We start from the raw sequence: 23,775 nt of genomic DNA on the forward strand, positions 1-23,775 counted from the left end.
CAAAATTGTCCGGCCCTCGAGCTTTTCGACTTGTCATGACGGTGGTCGCTGTTGTCGTAGCGTCGTTCTTCGCGGCGATTATTATTGCGACTTGTGGTCAGAGCAAGTAGGCTAAACAATTTGGTCGATGGCCCGAGCAGGTCGGTGTTGTCGATCTGCCTCTCTTTGTAGCAGGGAAGCGGGTGACGCGTTGTCGGCGTGGTCGGAGACGTTGCTGGAGTAGTCGGAGTCGTAGCCAGCGTGGTTGAAGCCGCCGCCGACGTCGATGAAGAAGTGGTTGGCGCAAATCGGATCTACACCTCCTCCGTGGTCATGGCGGTGAAGTTGTTGAAGCTGACGGTGAACGTGAAGTCGCCCGCCATGGCCGCGAAGTCGGGGATGATGGCCATCTTGTTCGTCGGGAGAGCTGTACGCACACCCCCTACCTGGCGCGCCACTGTCGACGAAAGCTGGTCGGCAGTCTACCTTGGGGTATACCCACGGTAGTAGTTTATCGGTAGACGGTGCGCAAACTACGAACTCGATGGTGACGCAAGACACGGACAAGCTTTTTATCCAGGTTCGGCCGCCGAGTTGGCGTAATACCTACGTCCTGCGTCTGGTTGTATTGGATTGTGTTGAGAGATAATCTGTCCTAGGGGGTCCCTTGCCCCTCCTTATATAGTCTGGAGGGCAGGGTTACAGATCTAGAAACTAATCCTAGTCGGTTACAATTGCCATGGATAATTCGATATCAATTCCTATTCTAACCGACTAGAATTCTGCTTGATCTCCACATCTTGTTTCCTTGCGCAAAACTCCAAGCTGTCGAATCAAGCCTTGAACTCGTCTCGTAATGGGCCAAGCCTCCTGGCCCAAATCTAGCCGTAAGGGTATAGGGGTTTATACCCCCACACCCTTCCTCTTTGCCACTTGAAAGCCGAATACTGTCGTCGTAAAATCTTTGCCAATTGCCACTTCTGGCGCTGCCTGCTGCGGCTGCAGCGCAACGTCGGATGCGGCGTCGAACTTCTACGCCGGTGGAATGCGTCAGCATCTCCAGCAAAAAGACAACGCGGCAACGCAATAGAGTCGACTAGCAAGCCAAGTCGAGAATGTCGACTAGCGAGCCAAGTCGGTCGAACCCTGGCTAGTACACTACCGTCTCACGTGTAAACGTGGCCGGATGGACGGCTTGATCCATTCCAAAAGGCCAAAATCACGAGCGCCGCACGCCCGTACGCCACGGCATCGCGGCCGCGGGAGGCCAGCAGCAGCCTGCTCCTGCTCGTGCCGGCGACCCAGACGGGCAGGGGCAGACCCAAGCGCCGAACGCGAACAGAAACCGCCGCAGACCAAACACGAAACTCTCGCCGAACTGATAAAAGCCCAACCCAGGCCTCCCGTCTCCCGGTCTGCCCCGTCCGCCTCTCCCTCTCTGTCTCTCTCCCCCACTCGCCCTTCCCCCCCTCCCCACCTCTCTCCTCTCCTGTGGGCGCTCGCTCTCCCCCGCCCCCAAATCGCCGCGCCGCGCCTCGCCTCACAGCACCGGTTGCGTGGGAGGAGGGAGGAAGGAAGGAAGGAGGGGAGGGGAGGGGAGGGGAGGCGGCCGTCGGGCGAGATGAGCGACTCCTTCTGCCCCGACTGCAAGAAGCAGACGGAGGTGGCGTTCGACCACTCGGCGGGGGACACGGTGTGCACCGAGTGCGGCCTCGTCCTCGAGGCGCACTCCGTCGACGAGACCTCCGAGTGGCGCACCTTCGCCAACGAGTCCAACGACAACGACCCCGTCCGTGTCGGCGGCCCCACCAACCCGCTCCTCACCGATGGCGGCCTCTCCACCGTCATCGCCAAGCCCAACGGCGCGCAGGGCGAGTTCCTCTCCTCCTCCCTCGGCAGGTGGCAGAACCGCGGCTCCAACCCCGACCGATCCCTCATCCTCGCCTTCCGCACCATCGCCAACATGGCTGACAGGTCCGCCTCTCCTCTCCTTTCCTCCCTTTCGTCCGTTACAGGTTCGATCCGATTCGATCAAAGTATGTGGCGGTGCTAGTAGTTTGCGCTGATTTCTAGGATATATATGCCGTGTGCCTGTTCGTCTGTGCGTGTGCCACGCTGCCTGATTTTAGGTCTGAGGCGATGGATTTAGATGAGGAATGCGATGTGGGGTTTCAGGATTGGTATGACTCTGGGTGTCTAGATTTGGAACGTCTGATTGATATATTTGCGTCTAGGGCTTTGCATATTCATGCTGGGTTTGGTGCTGGATGATTGTCCCTTGGATCTACTGAAATTCCGTTCGTCATAAGATGGGAATCGATCTAATATCATTATTTTCATCAGGAACTTCTAAGGTTAGGTTTTTATTTGGGACACAATAGGTTCTGCTAGAGTAGCTGTGCTGCTTGCACCTATGCATCATTATGTTTTGCAATTAAGCATTGACAAGTTGATCGTGATGGCATGTAGTAGTACCTATATGGCTATACCTTAGGCATGTGATCTGTTAGCAAAGGATGATTATAGATTGCAGCATTTGTTTATTATACATAATACAGTAGAAAGATATAAGCCACATATTTCTATTATGGGCGAATAGATGCACAATACTCATAGCCATGTTGATAGCTAATTTGGTTTTAGCTGTGTCTACCTTAATTTTGTAACATCTGTCAACAGTATGCTGACACAAACTATGTCTTCTGCAGGCTAGGTCTTGTGGCTACTATCAAGGTAAGGAATCTGATGGCTGCTGTCCATTATGTTAAGTTGACTGCCAACATTTTTTTTATATAGCTACATGGCTATACTTGCTTGTTAGTGCTAGCTGTGACTGTGAGCCTGTGATCTACCATTTTTAGGTGCTGATAGGGTGTGTCCTAATAATTGGCCTATTGTAAAATACTGAAACCTGTTATGATTTCTGTTTTGTATGCTCCCTTAATAGGAATATTTGTAGTTCATCAGATTACATGTTGATATTTCACAAAAAATTTAAGTGAGTGTACATGCTAAGGCTCGATTTGGATTGGAGGAATTCCAAAGGGGAATTTGTATGAATCACAAAACAGAGGAAACCACACGTGGAATACTGGAAGAGCCAATTCCTTTCCATTGGAATACTGTAGGTAGATGCTCATTTGACAGCACTGTTCACCTAAATGGCAGTTCGCCTGTTTGCACCATTTTTGAACAATACACGGTGGTATGCTGTTTCCGTTTAGTCAGTCATTTATCCCGTTTAGGTGGCTGTTTAGCCCAAATAATGGCTAAACAGCAAGTGACCGACTGTTTATAATTTACGATAACACTACTTCAAAGGAAAGGAAACCAAACATCCACTCCAATCCCCGGTTTTCTTTTCCTTTGCGGATGTCTGAGAGTGCGTACGAAGAGAGGAGAAAAGATGAAGTGCGCCACAAGAAACTGTCTGTCCCATCCTGATCTTGTCTCTTCCACTGCTGCCGCCATTCTAGGAACCACTGGAAGCACGTAAAATGGGGAGTCAGTTGGGGAGTGGAGAGCTGAAAGCCGGGTCCGTGATTAGATTGGGGAAAGTGCATATTATGACTTTTTACTCTGTAGTGAATAGATAAGGACGATTGAAAGAAAAATATTTAATGAAATGGGTAAGGTGTTGCCTTTTACGTTAGTTTCGCATGTCATTTAGACTGATTTAATAATATATATATATATATTTACAACTTTCTTTAAACAATAAGTCAATAATACTCCAATTCTTGTATCCTGGTTCCTGCGTTCCAAACACCTGCGAAAGGGCCTGTGGTCCAGTGGTAGGCTGTCTAGTGGGACGCTGTCACACCTTTTTTTTTTTCTGAAAGCAGGGTACACGCACCCGACACGCACCCGTGCGTGTTAAGTGGTGCTGTGTGTTTCCCGCGCTTTGGAGGCCAGAGAGCCTCCCATTCTCTTTCTTTGCGTGTGTACGGACACACACACACACACAGGGGTGTGTGTGTGTGTGTGTGGTGGGAGTGTGGGTTGTGTGTGCCCAAGTTGTACCAAATCAAAAAAAACTTTCCTATTTTTTCCATTCCTCTATTTTGCATCCTCATAACTTTCCTATTCGTACATTTTCTACAGTTCCTGCGTTCCTCATTCCTACGGTCCAAACACATGCTAAGAGTAGGGATCTATGTTCTGTATGCCTTTCTTCTCTTTTTGAAGATAGATTGCATGTTTAACACTTTCCTGAATACCCATTGTGTGATTGAACATATTTCTGCTTTATTTGTTCGATAGAACAATAACTTATAACTTAATTCAGGTAAATTACTGCTATGTAGTAATTATTTGTTTTGGTCTTTACTCTTCAAGGACCGAGCAAATGAAATCTACAAGAAAGTTGAAGATCTCAAGTCTATCAGGGGAAGAAATCAAGATGCCATATTAGCTGCATGTCTATATATTGCTTGTAGACAAGAAGATCGGCCTAGAACTGTGAAAGGTACATATTGTTCATAGAAATTCTGACTTCCTAGACACTAGAATTCATAACCACGCAACACTCAGTTCGTCTATTTTTCTTGTTTTGTGTTGGGCTGTTGCAGAAATATGTTCAGTTGCTAATGGGGCCACAAAGAAAGAAATTGGCAGAGCAAAAGAATTTATAGTGAAACAACTGGAAGTTGAGATGGGGCAATCTATGGAGATGGGAACAATTCATGCTGGAGATTTTCTGGTATGTTTGTCGGAGTTGGTAATTTCCTTAATTCTTATGTTAGTAGCTTATAAACTGATAAAAAATGCAGAGGCGTTTCTGCTCAACTCTTGGGATGAACAATCAAGCTGTTAAGGCAGCCCAGGAGGCAGTTCAGCGCTCAGAGGAGCTTGATATAAGGTTTGGAATTACAAACTCTGTACATGCTAGCAATTGCCCATTTCCATTTGATTGGAGTTAGGACCTGCTGTGGCATGAAAATTTCTGTTTAGCTTCAAGATTGTTGCTTGTTTGTTTGATCTGCCAGTGGCTTTTGAATCACTGACTCTTAAATTCAAGCTTTGACCAATTTTAGGCAAATGACCTAATGGTTGCATGATCAGAGGAACAGCTCATAATCAATTGCAGTCATGTTTAGCTTATGTGCCAGGTCACAACCACACCACAAAAATCTATTTCAAGCCATGATTTGACTTACTGTTTCATTTGTATCATGTACGATGGAGTTTTGACACCTAGATATGAACATATCTACTTGGTTGAATCTGTAGTTTCACATTTATGACAGAAAAAAGATATGTTGACACTTTCATCCTTATGTGCAGGAGGAGCCCAATCTCAATTGCAGCAGCTGTCATTTATATGATAACCCAACTCTCAGAGGACAAGAAGCCACTTAAAGGTTTGGAATGCTGCTGCCCCCATTGTGTTTTTCCCAGTGACTAATACTGGTAATAATACTGGAGAATCTGTTGCAGATATATCCTTGGCTACTGGTGTGGCAGAAGGCACCATCAGAAATTCGTACAAGGATCTATATCCCTATGCCGCAAGGCTCATCCCAAATACCTACGCCAAGGAAGAAGACCTGAAGAATCTCTGCACACCTTAGGAAGCTTATTTTTCCCCCTTTTGTTGCATAAATCGGAATTAGATTTGTCAAAGAGGAGTGAGTGAAGTTGTTCCTGGTTGTGACTGTGCCGGGCAATGTGTCGTCGCTGCCGTGCTTAACTTTATGTGGATGGACCAATGAGAACAGAAGTTGTCCTCATCAGATCGAATTTCTTTTCAGAGCACCTACCACCTGAAGATTTGTGGGATAGCCAAGGTGTCGTTTTCGTATACTCCCTTGGGAAAGAATGTAGATAGCAAGCAGTTCTTGGACAAGCACAAGATTTTACTTTAAAAACAGGATTTTGTCATCTTCTGAAGAAACCATCATTTATCCATCTTCATTCTAAGGGCCCTGGGGTACCAAGGGCTAATTGTTAAGTCAATTCATTCTAAGGGCAATTGGATACCAAGGGCTAATTGTTAGTCAGCTAAAAATTAGGTAAAATTAGGATATGTTTGGATGGACTAGGACTGGCAAGTAATTAGCTTCTATGGACTAATAACTAACTCATGACTAGTGACTAATAATTAGTCTTATTTTACTTGTTTGGATCCTTAAGAACTAGTAAGAATTAGGGCACGTTTGGTTCTCCTTACTAAATTTTAGCTAGCTAAAATTATTTTAGCTACTCTTGGATAACTAATAGAACTAAACTATATTAGCTTCTTTTAGTCAATGTGTTTGGAAATTTAGCTACTAAATTTTACTAGGTGGAACCGTCAACTATTTCCAAACAGGATCTTAGTCTTAGCTCAACCAAGAAAGGGGCAAACTAAATTTTTAGCTAAGTTTTTAACTCATTCTTAGCCACATAGCTGATCAATCCTAACTAACTGATCAATCCAGCTAATTTTAGTTAAATTTTTAGCCCTAGCCAATAACTAGCTCTAGCTGCCCTTAGCTTTGCAGGGCGGACATCGTTGTCCTTAACTTTGCAAGCGGGAAACAAGTCTCTGTTCATGTAGCCTTTGTCAGCCGTGGGCGGTGGGAAGGTTAACAGCTGCCTGTCATGCCGTACGCCATGTATGGTCGCTGGATCTCGCGGATCCATCCGGTAAAAAGGCTGTGGTCCTGGGAGAACCGCTGCTCTGGGGTAGGACGTGCTGGTGCTTCCGTGGTTGCGGCACAACGAAGCGGCACCGCAGCTGAGGACGTGCGCGGTGCACCTGCCATTCGCAGCGGGTTAGGTGCGGCAAGTGAGGCCTTGTTTAGATGAAAAAAAAAATGAAGTTTGGTATTGTAGCATTTTCGTTTATATTTAAAAAACATTGTCCAACCATAGACTAACTAGGCTCAAAAGATTCGTCTCGTGATTTACAGGTAAACTGTGTAATTATTTATTTTTTTATTTATATTTAATGCTTCGTGCATGCATCTAAAAATTCGATGTGACGAGGAATCGTGTAAAGTTTTGGAATTTTGGGTCACATGGGGCGCGCCCGCTGGGGGCACTGTGGCCTGTGGATTGCCGAAGCCGTCCATGGCTGTCCGTCGTCCTAGCAGAGCCGCGCACCATCCATTGCAAATTGCTCTTTGGCCACAAACAGAGAACACTGGCAGTCACTGCCACTGCCAAGTGTGCTTGCATCGTTTCTAGACTGAGCGGCTCAGCATCGGCTCTTCTCTCACCAAGCTGCGATCATGCACGATCCCACGTAGTTTCGGTACACAATCAAGGCACTTATCATTTCTACGGCAACTTGTGCTTGAAGTATTGGGCATAAAAAAAGACACTTATCATTCTCCTCGACTGTCAACAAATTATTTTCCACAAAAAAGGACACACAACACAATATTCCCAACTTACATCGCTCACATACAACTGAACTCCCGTCACGTACACAAGGTCTACGAGAACAAAAAAAGATGATGACATCTTGCATTATTTTCTGTTTCCGTGCTGCAAAATCAGCAAAAACCAGGAGGTGACGGCACACAATCACATTCTCACACGGAGCACCTCCCACAATCACAGGCTTTATGGCGTGGCAGATGAGCTGACACACTGATGACAACTTATTTCTAACAGGGCGCGTCACGCAGTAACTTTCTTGGCAGTCACTGAGTTGACAATGGTGGCGAAATCCGGTGCCTGCCAAAACCAAGGAATTTGTTAACAGATCATTCATTATTATATAGCAGGCTAGGTACACTGATGGTTCAAAATTTTCGACAGCTTCTTGAAGGTTTTATAACCTATATGCTGCATATGGAGTGCAGAGATCAAAAATAACATAACCGGCCCTATTTAACACCACTGAGAACAAAGGCAGCAAAACATTGCAAGTAGATGATTTTAAACCTACTACTGAACAGCAATCAATATACATAGTCCTGCTAAACACCACTGAGATTTGGAAATGCATAATGAAAGTTGCAAGAGGAGTTTTAAGAGCTACAAACAGCAGACACTGACAATGGAGGTTACAGAACAAAGGAGATTATGTACAAAGATCTGAGGTTAACTTGTCATACCTTCAAGGAGGCACCGCCAACAAGAAAACCATCAATATCTTCTTTCTTTGCTAGCTCTGCACAATTGGCTGCATTCACAGAACCTGCAACACAGCAAAGGAGGATGGCCACATCATAGAGCCAGTAAGTCATGTTAAACACCCCACAACACTGAAATAAAATTTAATGAAATATCTGCCGAGATATTTAAGCTTATGAATTAATGTCTCTCATACTAATTTAGTAGAATCGTGGTTGCAAGTTCAATCTTTCCATTATCAAATTTAATGGCAAAGAAATATGAGAAGCACACTATCCTGACATAGTGATATGAATATATGACATGAGAAACTAACCTCCATAGATTATTCGAGTGCTAGAGGCAACTTCAGGTGATACGTTGGTCTTCAACCAATCGCGTACAGCGGCATGAACTTCCTGGGCCTGCTCAGGAGTAGCAACTTTTCCAGTTCCAATAGCCCAAACAGGCTCATATGCAATTACAACATCGGCCCAGTTTGAAATACTATCTGCAAGCAGATACATGTTGCATATGCATCAACACCTCAAGCAAAATCAATGCCACCCAACTTCTTCTCTAGAACGCCCATAAAAAAGATTTCTTAGATGAAGAAATTTCACCTGCAAAAGCCTTCATCTGCGTAAAACATACATCAAAAGTTTTCCCTGCTTCCCTCTCTTCCAGGAGCTCTCCTATGCAGGCAATAAGCTTAACATTTTGGCTCAATGCATATGCAGCCTTCTTCCCAATAAACTGCATTTGAACAACTTGTTATATTGCAATCAAAAACTATGTTTCTGGAAGTGTCAAACCAGTAGCATATGCACAGAAAATATTCACCTCATCATCTTCACCAATAATATGCCTACGCTCAGAGTGTCCAAGAATAACCCACTGAACACCAATGTCCACCAATTGTTCTGCACTGTAATTTTTTAAGGGAAAGGTAAAAGTTCTATTAGCAAAGCCAGAAGTGAAAAATAAGCTCCTAATCCATCGTTACCTATCTATCCAAAGTCCATCCAGTAAAACCAACAGACTGCTGGTTTTATAACCACTTTACAGCTAATTGCAATCTCCATGTATATACTTAGCAAAGAAAAGGGTGACCAGTGTCCAGTGTACCCAACCTGATCTCTCCGGTGTAGGCTCCTCCTTTTCCAATCCACACATTCTGAGCAGAAACCTCAATGCGACCAGTTAGTGAATTCTTGACCTGATCGATATAGATGAATGGAGGTGCCACCACAACATCTGCAGAATTGCATAATGCCACACATTAGTTTCATTGCTTTATTCAGCAGGAAACAAGCAGCAAAGTGGCATAGAATTTCTTAGATAATTCTCTATACTATACGAGTTTCAAACCCAAGATAGTAGGTCCTGGTTATAATTTGGAGCCCATAAGCAGAATCCCATCTATACTGCCAAATAATAAATAAATTGTTCCTATAGTTGCACTTGCAGAACCTGAGATACACACTTTCTATTCAAGGGAAGAGTCTGCTACAAACATGGAAGAAGTGTTTCCAGGCCACATGGTACTCATACAAGATGCAGGTAGCTCATATGCTTAAAAGTTTCTTACAGTTACATAAAAGGTTTTCAGGAAAGTCACTAGCAAATCTCATTAGGAGCATTAAGCAAACATTTTCCCAGCAGTTCTTTCTACGAGCCAACTATCCAAACATTGAATTAGCAATGGATTTGCACTTTAATAGATAGCCTTGTACAAAACACAAAGAAAATAAGTGATATATTAGTAAATGCAAATATTCAGTAAGATATCTGTATTAACAAAAAATTTATGGGAACCTATGTGAAACAGGAAGACATAAGAATACAGATCAGATGAATATCCTAGAAAGAGGAAGACTAGGATATGTGAAGATGAAACAAATAGGCTTACCTACATCAGTTTCGAGGGTAGCAGCATTCAATTCAGAAACAAGCTTGCTAATGGAGTCCTTTGTTCCATTCTGAAGAAGAGGGAAAAGAAACAGACATCAACACCACAAATTCTAAGATGAGTAACTAAATACACAAAGGAATATAACTTCATGTTGCTAGCAAAAGCTCATGAAGTGAAGAGGCTTCGTATATGAAGTAAGATTTTTTTTTCTTCAAAACAAATAACCCATGTTCGTTAATCCGAAGTTGAAGCCCAAAAATGAATTTACAAATTTGAAGCTTGATTTTGGGCCGATGAAACTTGCAGATCCATTACTAATAAAGAACCACAACTCAAAAGTTCACAGCATGCACCAATTTACATTGTCTCTCCTCCGTCCAGGCCTCTCAAAGCTTAGCAAACAGAATCAAGAAAGCACCAAAACTCTCTATCCTCAGGAGGCAAGAACTGGTGGCATTCCCCCGTGGCTTCTCTCAGCTAAAAGTTTTCTAAAAGGTGAAAGATGCAACATCAACTTTTATATACCTCCCTTTCAGAGAAAAAAAAATTATATACCGAACAAAACGGCTTTGGCTGGCAGGCCAAAGCTGGGCAGCAGAGCAGACAAGCGATTCTATTTCTAGGACTCTAGAAGTGGCCATGAACGAAGTAAATCACGATGTATGTATGGATGACGACAAAAATCTCGTCCCGGTCCCGTTGGAATGCCCAATGCGGCAACAGCCAAAAAAATCATACAGTTACACAGCGTCTCCAGGATCATCAGTACTGACATCCCAAAGGCGCGTAAAGCTGGAGAAGCAGAACGAGCACTTACGCACTTCCAGTTGCCTCCGACGAAGAACTGCAAAGGGGAGTCAAGCGGGAGCATGAGAGCAGAATCCACATGGGCAGATTAAAGACGGGTCGTGAAACAGCGGGGGCAGCGGCGCACCTTGCCGGATCCAGCCATGGCGACGACGCGCTGGGCGCGGCGGCGCGAGCAGCCGATGCGAAGCTGCTGTGGGACGGCGGGAGTGGCCACCGCCGCGGCGCGGCGGAGGTCGGCGAGGCGGGAGAGGTGGGAGGACGCGAGGGACGACGGCGCCGCGGCCATTCTCAGTCTCGCTGCTGCGGTTGGTGGGGGAGAATGGAGAGGAGGCGTGGCGAGGCGAGGCTCGTGACTAGCAGCCGTGTTCGCGAGGTGGGAATATGATGCGCGCAGCCGCAGCCACCGGACACAGGGAGGATTTTTTTTCCATTTTTAATTCTTTTTATTTTAAAATTTTGTTTTAAAAATTAGCCCACTTTTTTTTAACACTTTTGATGCTGGCGCCGCTGGATGGTGATTTACTGATTTTCACATAGTCCACTTCCGTTGGTGTGATAATAGACTTCACTTTAGAGAAATCATATATTTTTCATATGATGTCAATAATTCTTATATAGAACTTGTAAATCTCGATTGGATCTATAACTTTTTGACTTTGATTTTTTTATTTGAGATCTTTAAGATACTTAAAAAATAATATAAATTTCCAGCAATGTAATAATCATATACGGGTGTTTGTTGCCACAAAAAGTAATGTTTTCTTATACGGTAAGATACTCTTTTTATGAATGTTATAACTTCAAATGAGATTTGTAATTCTATAGTTTTGAGTTTTACTTTTAATTTATTAAGATGCTCAAAAAATAACATAAATTTTTTGCATTTATTTATTTTTATGTATAAAGTTTTGTTATAGAGCTATAACATTCATATAAAAAATATCTTCATTTAACACCATAGAGATGTTACTTTTCTATGATGACAAATTCTTGTAGGCACTTATTATGCTGCTGAAATTTATATTATGATTTTTTGAGCATCTTAACTACTTCGAATGAAAAACTCAAAACTAAAAAGTTAAATCGTCTTCATCCAATACATGATTTTTTAAGTCGAGTCTTCTTATGCTATTTCTGTTAGCAGGACAAAACACAAATGACACACCAATGGGAGTGAAATTTTCATGTGAAAATCATCGTCTAACATGATAGATCACGTCGCGCCAATGTATATAGCGTGCGCACGGGCACGACCAAAAAGATTAAACATAAAAATATAAATACGAAGTGAGGCTATTTTAAATTAAAATTTAAAAGCATTAGAAATAAAATAAAAAAATACACGCGCAAACACACGCACAACAGGAAGGGCTAGGGCGCGGGGTAGGCAAGGGACAGCGACCCGTGCGCGAGTCCGGGGCCACGGCTTTTTGTATGGCCGACCACTCGCCTTATCGGCCCAGGGATAGGGAACCAGGGGCCCCGGATCCTCCCACGCTCCGCCGCTGCCGCGACTGGGCGGAGATACCAGGGCCGGCCCAGCTGGAGAGCGACTGGCGAGCGCGCAAGCGCAAGCTCCTCCTGGTCCTGCCCTTGGAAAGTTGTAATTCCTCGTTTGTCTTGTCTCTCTCTACCACTACCAGGTGGGGTTGGAGGGGCATTTTCCCGTAATACCGTTACCGTGGGTCCCAGGGAGGGAGCCGGAACACATGCGGTTCTCGTTCTCGACGACGGTGATACCGGACGCGCACCTGTCTCTATTTTCGTTTTCTTTTACTCTGTTTTAATAGTTTCTTAATTTTTGTGAATTTCTAGCTCAAGCAAGCGCTTCCTTTGTACTTTGGCCACCATGGTGTATGGTCGTCCGTACGACTGTCAACTGGGTCTTTAAGGTCTGTCGATGGTTTCTGTACACTCCGGGTGCCCTTAGGTGTAAGTAGTATTTGATCTACATGGAACTGAGACCATTAATGCGTATTAGCCTGTGTTGCTCTTGCTCCTTAGGCCCTGTTTGGAATGCAGAAATTTCATAGAAATCACATAGGAATTTCACAAGAATCACTCAATTTCAGAGAAAAAAAAACGTAGAAACAGGAATTTTTGCCCTTGACGAGATGGCATTAGCAGAGAAAAATATCATTGTCCTCAGGTTTACACCGGGAGAGTCTTTCCCCTTACCTATAGAATAATAGAAATGCGCCCAAAAATAACGGTACTCAGCTTGTTAGATGGACTGGAGGGAGAGTCCAACGGCAACACCTTCCAAACAGTTAGAGGCTGTGAGATGAACAATTGCTTCCAGTTAAACAGTTCATGACTTCCTTCTCCACAAGCACGTCTTACAATTAAAGAATGGGATCACGCATGTAGCCAAGCAAACAGGAGCCTGGTAGAGCTACTGGCATCAACCTTTTGCTTCAAAGAAATATTTAATGTTGCATCTTGCTACAAAAAAGTATCCAGTAACATCCTCTAGAGATCAGGATTCACGATCACCATAAGCAATCAAGTATTACGTTGTAAGAAACATCTTCAACATGTAACGAGCATGGTATGGCATGACATCCTGAATCCTGTGGGAGAAAGGAAGTCTTCCCTGGTTGGTTGACTAGCTTAGGAGTGAGGATGGTTGTCTAGCAAGAGCACTGAAACTTCCTACGCAAGCCCATCATTCTAGTTCGCACTCTCCAATTGCTTGTTATCTTTTTTGCCCCTCTTCCGCTTCCGAACCCTCTTTCTCTTCGCCTCGCCATCAGCTGTAGCTACCTGCAGAGCAGATGTTGTCATCAGTGCTTGGGTCCTGATACAACTAAAAACGAGAGGCACAGCAAAGTTTCAACACTGTTGGACCTTATAATAAGTTGCAAATGTTTAGTTATATTTACATTTAGTTCAATCTCTGAACATACATCAGAGATCTGACAGAACAAAACCTGATGTCACAAAATGACGAGAGGTACATATGATGCACGTGCCACATTACCAAAGAATACCTGGTTTTGAATAACTGTGGGGAGCTTTGGTTTCTTCTTCTTACAGGAGAGTGGGTTAGGACCCTGCATAATGATACTTTCATTTAATACAAGAAATAGATATAGAGTAGTGAACTCAGTTGCTGCTGATGCCTACTAGATAACAAACACTGAATATAGTCAATCATCACATGACAAAAGACACCAAAAAGGCAATGACTCTAGATATAACCTTTGCTTTGTTCCTTTTAAACTTGCTTTTGTCAGTAACACCAAGAGCATTTTTTACAAGAGAACTGATAGGCCTCTCATGTTGTTCTCCGTCACTTCCATTTTCACTGGCAGCTGTTTTTCCTTCTGATGCAGCCTTCAGTAACTTCTTGTATTCAGATATATCCATATTGAGACGCTTCTCCTCATCCAATTGAGCAAACTTGCGTTGCTGCACAGAGGGTTGTTCTATGAATAAGGAGTTCTTCAGACCATATATCACAGGAACCCCAGGAATCTACATGGAAGCAGACAAAGTACATGAGCAAATTGCTGCGACCCAGACAAGGTCGTAGATATGATCCACACGATTTTCATTGAAAGAAGCAGAGTTTACACACGACAGATGAGGGTCGTCGATACCTCTCGTAACTTTTCTCGAAGACCAGGATCCTGGGTGGCAACGAAGAAATGCTCAGGATTTTTATCACCTATCAGTGACATGACACAGTTCACGGCACTGACCACCTTGTCATGCTCACACCTAGTAACACCGTGAAATCCAGGAAAACACTGAGTCAATGCATCATAATTAGGCTCATATAGGTCCCATATGCAAAATTCAAGCTGGAAATGAAAGACTACATTCGGGAATGGCACAAAACTAAACGCACCAGCTACTAGATTGTAATGTTGCGTCATGACACCTAAAACCAGTGAACAGGCCCTGGGCCAAACAACGGCTACCAAAATGCATCCTGAAGTGATCCAAATTCCAACTGCAGCATAGGTTCCACTTCCAGACAACCAAATTCGATTGAACCAAATTGGCTACTCAGACTCCAAGATAGCATGCAAGAACTATAATTTGGTTCTCTGAAGTATGAACTTGATAACTATGTACATTTCTGAATTGAACTATGTTCTAGGTTTTTCTTTGGCTTTGACAAAATCAAATTAATACCACCGAGCCTCACAGCACAGCAATACAAGTGCCGGAGCACAAGTCAAGGTGGAGCACAATTGGAGGTTTGGGGCTGACAAAAAGGAAAGAATGGCACTAGCTGCAACTGCGACGGTGACAGAACTGTGAAAAGAATGAAACCTACTTGGTTGTGGCGAGCAGCTGCGCGTTGTCGAAGGATTCGGCATGTGACTTGCCGAGTCGCCTGAGCTCTGCGTTGATGCACTTGGAGGTGAAGAGGGCTGGCGTCCTGGAGGCCGAGAGGAGGTCTCGGAGAGTCTCGTCGGCCGGGAGGAGGCGCTGGGTGAGGAGGTGGTGGACGAAGGTACCGTCAATGAGGACCTTGTACGGCTCGCGGAAGCCGAAGCAGGTGGTGTAGAACTTGACCGCTTTGCGGTTCTTTGAGCGCTTCTTCACCCGCATCCTGATTACTGGGTGGGCGGCCGCAGCGGCGTGCGGCGACGGGAGGGCGGAGTCACGGAGGAGACGGCGGCGGCGTTAAGAACCGGCGAGTGGAGGCGGTGGTGAACGGGCAGGAAAGTAAAGCCGTGCTAGGGCTTTTGGTTCATCACGCGGCTCCTCTGCTTGCTGGGCTGAACTGGGCCCCATGGAATCAGCGATGACAAAGCCCACTTTATGTCGCTGACCAACAATCACAATTTCTCTGATAGGCCAAAAGGTTTGGTGGGCTTTTGAGACTAAGGCCCTGTTTAGATTAGAGATGAAAATTTTTTGAGTGTCACATCGCATATATCGGAAGAATGTCAGAAGAGGTTTTTAGAAAGTAACAAAAAAACAAATTACATAGCTCATCTGGAAACTGCAAGAAAAATCTATTAAGCATAATTAATCTGTTATTAGCACATGTGGATTACTGTAGTACTTAAGGCTAATCATAGACTAACTATGCTTAAAAGATTCATCTCGCCATTCTCAACCAAACTGTGTAATTAGTTTATTTTTTATCTATATTTAATGTTCCATGTATGTGTCCAAAAATTCGATGGGATGGATGAAAAAATTTTGAGTGGGGAACTAAACAGAGCTGCTCTATAACGTTTTGCTGCAGAGCCGTTTTTTTATGAAAATCAGAGGAGCTAGAGCAGTTCAGGAGTCATAAATTCAAAGGAGCCCTTCAAGACACCTCGGCCTTGTTTAATTCACTCCGAAATCCAAAAAGTTTTCAAGATTCCCTGTCACATCGAATCTTGCGGTACATGCATGAAGCATTAAATATAGATGAAAATAAAAATTAGTCACACAGTTTGACTGTAAATCGCGAGACGAATCTTTTGACCTTAGTTAGTCTATAATTAGACAATATTTACCACAAACAAACGAAAGTGCTACAGTTCCGAAAACTTTTCAGTTTTCGAACTAAACAAGGCCCTCCTCAAAGTCAGAGTCCGTTAGTTTGTCGGATAACAGTATTTTTTTTCCACAATAAATTATAGTATAACTTTTCAGACCGTCAGTTTGGCACGAATTACAAAGTTGGCACTAGCAGCAGAATGTTCGAGATTCTACCGGAGCTCTTAGACCTTGTTTAGTTCCCAAAAAATATTGCAAAATTTTTCAGATTTCTCGTCACATCGAATCTTTAGACGTATACATGGAGTATTAAATATAGACGAAAATAAAAACTAATTGCACAGTTTGATCGGAATTGACGAGACAAATTTTTTAAGCCTAGTTAGTCCATGATTAGACAATATTTATCAAATACAAACGAAAATGCTACAGTACCCATTTTGCAAAATTTTTTGCAACTAAACAAGTCCTTAACCTTTTCACAACAAGAATTCTGAAATCAATATTTTTTATAGGCACATGAATGACGCGCCCAAACAAAATATTCGCCGCAGGTCGGTGACATGATCTTTCAGGCCGAGTAGGTGAACACCCACCCGTTTCCGTGGTGACGTCGTACGGAGTACTCATTCCTGGTTGCACAGCCAGCAACAGACGGAACACCCTTCTCTTACTGACGAGTGGCGCCAGGAGATCTCGGGCCCAAAGTGTCAGAGACTATCACCTAACCGAGCCGCAACCGGAGTCGGTTCCGAGGCCCTGCGTGATTAGCTTAACCACAGCTCCGGTTTAAACCGAAACCCACACTGCTAATCGGCCATCAGTTTACACAAAACGCAGGATCGGCATCGCCTCCCGGGCTGGGGGGCTTAACTCGAGTCGCTAATCCTTTTCCTCGTATCGCCCCGTCTCCAACCTCGCTCGCCGCCATGGAAGGTTCGAAGGGGAGCGGAGGTGGCGGGGATGGGGCCGGGCCCGAAAAGCCCAGCGCCGAGTCGAACCCTAGCCTGAATCCGCCCCCACCTACCGCGGCGGCGACCGAAGCCACGGATGACGGTGGCGCCGCGGCCGCGGCTGCGGCCGAGGCGGCCAGGCGGCCCTTCACGGCCCTCAGCCAGGAGGAGGCTGACCTCGCCCTCGCCCGCGTCCTGCAGGAGCAGGTAAGCGATGATAAGATCTCGCGGCCTCGGGGCCCGCTCCTAGGGTTCCTTGCCCCCGGGCGATTAACCCGTGCTTCGGATCGGTGCAGGAGCGGGCGTACATGTTGCTCCGGATGAACGGGGGCGGTGGCGAGGGCAGCGACTACGGGAGCTCTGATGCAGGGAGCTACGAGTACGACGAAGAGGGAGAGGAGGATTACGAAGAAGAACTGGAGCACCACCTCCGTGTCCACCACCACGGGCACCCCTCGGGCGATGGTGAGGGAGAGGGAGAGGGCGAGGCCGAGGGCGCCGAGGGGAGCGACTACGACGAAGAGTTCGAGGAGGACGAAGAAGGGGAGCCGGAAGTAGATCCCGCAGAGTTTGAGGACGATGAGGCTTATGCGCGTGCGCTGCAGGATGCTGAGGAGCGTGAGGTCGCCGCGCGGCTTATGGCTCTCGCTGGTCTCAGCGATTGTGAGCACAAATGATTCATTGCCCCCCAACCCCAGCTCAGTTCACAATTTAGTTGGTCGCTGGTTTGTAATTTTGGCTTTCCCTTGCAGGGCGGACAGTGGATGTGGAGCATGAGGAGGACCATGTGAATGATCCACAGGTTGTGATTCATCTCATCTAGTTGCTGAATTTTATCTTTCTTGCTAGGAAAGGTCACTTGAGTTTGCAATTAATGGTTTCACAACAAACAAAATGCCATAGTCTGACCTTTGATAATTTCTGCGCCTGCAAACTAATGGAGTTGTTCTTTGATCAATGCAACATGCATGATGTTTCATAACAGTCATCATGATTTGTGCCATAGCTTATTGATTCAGCTAAAATAATTTTGACTTGTTGGTTATTGATACCATAGTACTTTCCTTTGATAGATTGTTGATGTTATGTCCTACCTGGAACACAGGAACACATCTACTATTTTTCTTTCTAATAAATTGATGCATTTTGATTGTACAGATTCTAGGGGTCTACCTTGACTTTTTTAGTGAAGGGAATATCAGCTGCTCATTTATATGTTAGTTAAATTGTATTTCTCACTTATTAAAATGAAATGATGTTGCAGTGTGAGTTGCAGCTTAAATGTTGATTGTAAATAAAACCACACTAGACTAATGCCTCTTTGGAAGTGGTCTTGGAGACATCTTGGCCATTTAAAGAGCTGTCTATATGTGCATGAATTTTCTTCATGATGTTTTTGTTCTATAAAAAATTAGTATGGATTCAATGCTATTAAGTTAGATTGCATTTATTTTTTCTTGTTTGGCTTCAACTGTCAATGATATTTTTTCTAGTTTAGGATCTAAATAAGGAGTCATATCTACTTTTGCTGTTATAGTTATGATTGGGTTTTCCTTTAGTAAGCTTGAATTGTCTGCCCTTCTAGCAATAAAATCCAAAAGCAACATATGTCATATTTTTATGATTACTAGTCAGGTACTACTATTGTCCTCAGTTTTGTAGGGATGGTTCATGGTTGGCATATTTCCCAGTTATTCCTACTGTTATTACATAGGGGAAATTTATGTCATTGTTCACATATTGGTCTTATTTTCTCTTGTACTTGTTTTTAATCAGTCAACTATAATGAATGATAAACAACTTACATTTCTGTATGCTTTTATGAAAATCCAGGAGGCATGGCAAGAGGTTGATCCAGACGAGTACTCTTATGAGGCAAGTTACATTGCTTGTTCTCTTATCCTTAGTTCTCCAAGCTCCTCATTTGAAGCTTCATACATCAATATGTGATGTTATGGTTCTCATGTTGATGTCAGGAGCTAGTCGCATTGGGTGAAGTAGTTGGCACAGAAAACAGAGGTCTCTCTGCTGATACACTTGCTTCTTTACCTTCAGTAACATACAAGATGCAAGATGTTCAGGATGGCAACACAGAGCAGTATGTGCAAATAATTGAAGTTTTATAGTTTTGTAATGATCTTTATGAAGTCTTGATGTATCATTATTGTTGATAGATGTGTGATTTGCCGCGTGGAATTGGAGGAGGGTGAATCTTTGATTGCACTTCCCTGCAAGCACTTATACCATCCTGAATGCATAAACCAGTGGCTGCAAATAAATAAGGTATGATGGACCTTCATAAGCTCCACATAATTGAATGGCTAGAAAGTTCATTTCATTAACTCGTTGGTCCTTAAATACTATTGTGATTCTATGAATTATCTCAGACTGTCACACAAACATATACCTGGAGGAATGTATAGTATACTATGTTTGGTAATAACTTCTAGTCAAAATAAAAAGCTTAAGAATTTTCTGTTGGCCGGTTTGTCAACTGTTGTTCTTATTCTAGTTGTGCAGCTGTGTTTAGTTCATCATTTTTTCTTAAAAAAAAAATGATTGCATATGAAACATAGAATGTCAATGGTATTGAGGGTTGCAGTAATAGGGCAGCAATCTATACATTTGAATAAGAATATTCTGTTATTTGCTTGACATAGTCCCTAGATTTGTAATCATGGTCAAGATGTCTGGTGCCGTTACATTGTATTAGACTGAAGTTGTGAGCCTTCTAGTCGTAATGGAGCCTACAATGTTCTGTCATGGTCTAGTGAGGTTTTGGTTAACTGACGTTCCGTCATGTTTCCATGCGGATTCATGTAATTTTGTTGTTGTGGTAATGAAATTTGGTTACACCATGTGGTGGGGGAAAAAGAAGATTTGAAAGCTTAGCAATCAACAAATCTTGGAAGCTGGTATCTAAACCTGATAATGGTTTTGGCACAACCGGTTTTTTGTAGATTGGTTTTTTTGTTGGGCCTATTTGGTTTGGGTGCCACTGTGGCACTGCCACATGACCTGAGCAGGCTTATGGGTTGGTTGGGTCTGGGTTAGGAGTCACTGTGGATTGGTTTGGATCAGCTTCAGTCTAAGCAGTGCAGTCTCCTAGCAGTCTGAAACTGTGAATCGAACCCATCCATACCCTTGGTCTTTGATATGCGCGTTCGGGTGCGGCGGATAAGGCGCCGGCCGCCGGCGGGGCGATAGGGACCCGGGCATGTTGTGCTGGAGATGATCGGCGGCGTGAGGGAGCGGGCAGAGCAGAGGGCAGCGGCGGCAGCAACGTGGGCGTGTGCGGTGGCTGCGGCTAGCTTGGGGCAGGCGGGGCCTGGCGTGCTGGTGTGGTGGGCGATGCCCTTCCAGCCGGCGTACGTACCGGCAGCTAGTATCTGTCCATGGCCTGGCTGATGAAGAACATGGACTTGCAAGGGTCCGCGGCGGACACGGTCAGGAGAGCTGACCGGCCGTTGTAGTTGCATGAGGAGGCATCTGGTGGCGGACGTGTTCTGCTGCCTGCTGCATCTTGACGTCAAAGAGTACTGCGCTTCTTCCTGCTGCCGACGTCGTCGCTGAGTCACCAATCGCACATGCTGGCGCCCGCCTCGGCTGGGGCTGCATCGCTGTAGTAGTTCGCAGTAGCTAGCTTGTTACTCAACTTCGTCGTAGGACAGGAAGCGGAAGCGGCAGCAACATGCAGACAACTAGCAAGCGCCACAGAAGAGCCTATCCAGGAACCTGACATCACCGCACATGGACACACGGTGGTGACGACCATTGAAACATTCGTTCACAGTTTGTTCACGGTTCTACTATGGTCTGGAACCATAGTTTAAATAAATAGTTTGGACTGTACATACGGTCTGGTTGAGTTAGTTTTGGAGAAAAGAAGAATGCTGTGGGGCGGAACGGGCTGACGTCTAATTTAGAAATGATTGGTCTGGGTGGCCTGGTTTCCAGATCATTACCAGGTTTACTGGTATGCTCACCAATGGACACTTGGGGATATATTATCTAGGTTTTACATGATGTTTAGAGACAAGATACCTCTATACTTTGCCTGTGACTGGTTTCTCTTTATTTAATCAGTATTGAGTTGTGATACTCTTAAGTTGATCAAGAAAACTTAGTGCCTTCAAAAGGTTATAATGTTTTATGTATCTATGGAGGCTGGCAAAACCGCTGTAATTGCTGCACAGCTGTAGTCAGGTCAAGTTTGATGGTCTGCTTGACTCCTGTTATCATCTTACTTTCTGGCACAATGACTAGCTATAGGCTAGCTGTATTCACTATTCATATTGTCAGTCCGTCTCAGCATTCCTACTATGGCAGATTATGCTATGTGGATCCTTCCTTATCTTGCAAAGTAATAGGTTGTAGCTGTATACATATTCTTCTATATATTTCAGCGATCCTGCAGGCATCATGCCAGGTCGATCCCTACTTTGAAAAGTAAATTCTATTATGGCCACCACCTGGCTTGAGTTAATTTCAACATGTTTTCCAATCAACATGATGTGGATACTTGTAAACAACAGTTTTCGTTGCTCCAAAATGTGACAAAACACTCCCTGATTCTTGCAGGTATGCCCTATGTGCAGTGCAGAAGTATCAACCTCGGGCAACAAGGAGCCATGACTGCTCTCAGATGGCCATCTTGGGCACTTGATGGGAATAACTAGCGGCACACTGCAGCATCTGTATTGTCGAAACAAAAGCAGAACGTTTTACATACATGCAAGGAGATCAGGAAATAATCCTCTTGTCAGTCTAAAGTTTTGTCCTGGTTCTCTGCTCACTGGATTTATTGGCCTTGCCGCTTATGGTCTCAGTTCCCTTCGGACGCCTTATGGCTGTTGTATGATCCATAAGATATGCCAATTATATTATATTGTTAGTCATTCTTTTTACTGATCGCATGATCATCGTATATATTTGCTTGTTAACTGGTGATGAAGCATTTTTTTTCTTAATTTTACATGTTTTATTCTTAGAATACGAAGAGAGGAAGGTGCGTAGTTAGATGCATTGAATCAACCCTGGAGGGTATATATTGTACGATAGGAATCCAAACCTAGACTAGAGTACAAGTTTACACGGGCAATAAAGGCCTTGAATATCTTTGGCAATCCCTGCGTCATCAAGTCATCACCAAGCAGGAGGTATCACACAAGTACACGATGCTCTGAACTGACGGCGGCCAAGGCTGTGAGAACATACTAATTTTACCCCGGCACAACATAAAAGGCTCTTCTCCTACGTCTACGTCTGACCGGCTCGGTTGTTCGTTGTTACATGAACCCGCTTCCCATCAGGGCCGTCTGCTACACCAGCCTTGCCGTGTGCTTCAACTCCTCGGTCTCTTGTGGTTGCAATTCATCAATGGACAAACATCGATCAACGAACATTGATCAATTAGCATCTTTTCCTGCTCCTATCCATGGTTTGCATGTAAAGCTCTTACGAAAAAAGAACCGGTCAGGTAACTCGTTGTCCTGGCCCCTGGGCGACCTTGTCTCAGAGCTCCTTGATGATCTCAAGCACCCTCTTGCCACGCATGTACGCCTTCTTGCTCGAGTCCAACAGGGTCTGCACCTGCATGATCTTCTCCATGTTGGCGCTCCACCCGTACTTGGAGGTCACGATAACACAGGGGGGTGTTGAGCAGTAAGTTGCTGATCTTTACCGAGTCCACGTTCTCACTCTCCAGGACTTCCTTCCACCAGTCGAGTCAGCTCCTTGATCGACTCCTTGAGGTCCTTGCCCAGCTTCAGGCCCTCCTTGGACACGTTCTGGAACTTCTTGCATGCCCTCGTAGTCTATCAGGTATTGCATCAGGTACTCGTAAGATCAGACAAACCTTTCAAAACTAAGAAGCTTTGCAAGGCGGTTCCTGTCAGTTGCCTCTTCAATGATGCCCAGCTTGATTGATTTGACAAACTCATTCCAGAGCTTGGAATCGTGGCCCCACTTCTCCTCCATCTCACCTTTTTTCTTCATCTGCTTTGCAGACGTTTTTTTTTTTAAAAAAAATACAGTCATAATAAATGTAGAATGTGTGACTTGCATTCATTGCAGAAAATTCCATTACCTGTCTCATCCTTGTTGCTGTACTCATCAGGATATTCTTCAGCAAATTTCCTAATCATGTCAAGAGCTTTGCGGATCAGCTTCTTCTTGACGGTCTTCAGACTGCTATATATGCTGTTGAAGCGTTTTTCGTGATACATTCAGGATCAAGGGCAGTGTGTCTGAGTCAACAATACTCTAGAGAGAAAGTCACAGTAAGATTTAGCATACTACATGTCAGTTCATAGAATTGTATATTTGCTCTTGAAATAATAATACATAGCCCTCAAAAAAACTGAGATACTTCAGAAGAAGGTCATCAAATTCATTCATCAGAGATGAAAACCCGTCTAACATACAACTTGATGTTTGACTTGTTACTGTTGCAGTGCCTCTCATAGAGATCATCATGTGGAGCCTTTGGGGAACAAAGAGCAAAGCTTTGAACGCGACGTCTCCTTAAGAAGTGAAGTGGCTCCAACCCATAGGCTTGTCGTCACCCAAGTCCTGAAAAAGAGTTGTAAAGTTGTACAGATGTTTCTTAAA

At 44.4% G+C, this 23,775-nt stretch overlaps 4 protein-coding genes across 4 annotated transcripts; 2 read left to right on the forward strand and 2 right to left on the reverse strand.

Annotated features, from left to right (window-relative positions):
- LOC8063057 (transcription initiation factor IIB) lies at positions 1,390-5,889 on the forward strand. The gene is made up of 7 exons (XM_002460527.2): positions 1,390-1,953; positions 2,688-2,712; positions 4,318-4,447; positions 4,551-4,681; positions 4,752-4,840; positions 5,266-5,342; positions 5,419-5,889. Exons 1-7 carry the CDS (start codon positions 1,601-1,603, stop codon positions 5,550-5,552), a joined length of 939 nt encoding a protein of 312 aa, XP_002460572.1. The 5' UTR covers positions 1,390-1,600; the 3' UTR covers positions 5,553-5,889.
- On the reverse strand, positions 7,270-11,127 carry LOC8063311 (triosephosphate isomerase, chloroplastic). Its single transcript, XM_002462688.2, has 9 exons — positions 10,878-11,127; positions 10,761-10,787; positions 9,941-10,010; positions 9,162-9,285; positions 8,872-8,956; positions 8,652-8,784; positions 8,366-8,539; positions 8,031-8,113; positions 7,270-7,647 (listed from the first exon to the last, which is right to left on the reverse strand). Exons 1-9 carry the CDS (start codon positions 11,037-11,039, stop codon positions 7,591-7,593), a joined length of 915 nt encoding a protein of 304 aa, XP_002462733.1. The 5' UTR covers positions 11,040-11,127; the 3' UTR covers positions 7,270-7,590.
- LOC8066937 (rRNA-processing protein UTP23 homolog) lies at positions 13,032-15,452 on the reverse strand. The gene is made up of 5 exons (XM_002462689.2): positions 15,045-15,452; positions 14,359-14,479; positions 13,958-14,233; positions 13,747-13,809; positions 13,032-13,519 (listed from the first exon to the last, which is right to left on the reverse strand). The coding sequence occupies exons 1-5, from the start codon at positions 15,320-15,322 to the stop codon at positions 13,427-13,429; spliced, it is 831 nt and encodes a 276-aa protein (XP_002462734.1). The 5' UTR covers positions 15,323-15,452; the 3' UTR covers positions 13,032-13,426.
- Positions 17,026-22,092, forward strand: LOC8066938 (E3 ubiquitin ligase BIG BROTHER-related). Its single transcript, XM_002460528.2, has 7 exons — positions 17,026-17,370; positions 17,460-17,826; positions 17,916-17,965; positions 18,997-19,038; positions 19,140-19,261; positions 19,338-19,446; positions 21,745-22,092. The coding sequence occupies exons 1-7, from the start codon at positions 17,140-17,142 to the stop codon at positions 21,796-21,798; spliced, it is 975 nt and encodes a 324-aa protein (XP_002460573.1). The 5' UTR covers positions 17,026-17,139; the 3' UTR covers positions 21,799-22,092.

This window comes from Sorghum bicolor, chromosome 2 (genome assembly GCF_000003195.3).
Source record: "Sorghum bicolor cultivar BTx623 chromosome 2, Sorghum_bicolor_NCBIv3, whole genome shotgun sequence".
Classification (NCBI taxonomy): domain Eukaryota; kingdom Viridiplantae; phylum Streptophyta; class Magnoliopsida; order Poales; family Poaceae; genus Sorghum; species Sorghum bicolor.

Excerpts from the sequence above, each read along its gene's own strand:
- LOC8063057 (XM_002460527.2), top strand. The coding sequence starts at position 1,601 with ATGAGCGACTCCTTCTGCCCCGACTGCAAGAAGCAGACGGAGGTGGCG. Across the intron at positions 4,448-4,550 it reads TCGGCCTAGAACTGTGAAAG|AAATATGTTCAGTTGCTAAT; the intron begins GTACATATTGTT and ends GGGCTGTTGCAG. Across the intron at positions 4,841-5,265 it reads TCAGAGGAGCTTGATATAAG|GAGGAGCCCAATCTCAATTG; the intron begins GTTTGGAATTAC and ends CCTTATGTGCAG.
- LOC8063311 (XM_002462688.2), bottom strand. The coding sequence starts at position 11,039 with ATGGCCGCGGCGCCGTCGTCCCTCGCGTCCTCCCACCTCTCCCGCCTC. Across the intron at positions 10,788-10,877 it reads CCATGGCTGGATCCGGCAAG|TTCTTCGTCGGAGGCAACTG; the intron begins GTGCGCCGCTGC and ends TCCCCTTTGCAG. Across the intron at positions 8,785-8,871 it reads TTATTGGTGAAGATGATGAG|TTTATTGGGAAGAAGGCTGC; the intron begins GTGAATATTTTC and ends GTTCAAATGCAG.
- LOC8066937 (XM_002462689.2), bottom strand. The coding sequence starts at position 15,322 with ATGCGGGTGAAGAAGCGCTCAAAGAACCGCAAAGCGGTCAAGTTCTAC. Across the intron at positions 13,810-13,957 it reads TTAAAAGGAACAAAGCAAAG|GGTCCTAACCCACTCTCCTG; the intron begins GTTATATCTAGA and ends ATCATTATGCAG. Across the intron at positions 13,520-13,746 it reads CCACAGTTATTCAAAACCAG|GTAGCTACAGCTGATGGCGA; the intron begins GTATTCTTTGGT and ends TCTGCTCTGCAG.
- LOC8066938 (XM_002460528.2), top strand. The coding sequence starts at position 17,140 with ATGGAAGGTTCGAAGGGGAGCGGAGGTGGCGGGGATGGGGCCGGGCCC. Across the intron at positions 17,966-18,996 it reads ACCATGTGAATGATCCACAG|GAGGCATGGCAAGAGGTTGA; the intron begins GTTGTGATTCAT and ends ATGAAAATCCAG. Across the intron at positions 19,447-21,744 it reads AGTGGCTGCAAATAAATAAG|GTATGCCCTATGTGCAGTGC; the intron begins GTATGATGGACC and ends TGATTCTTGCAG.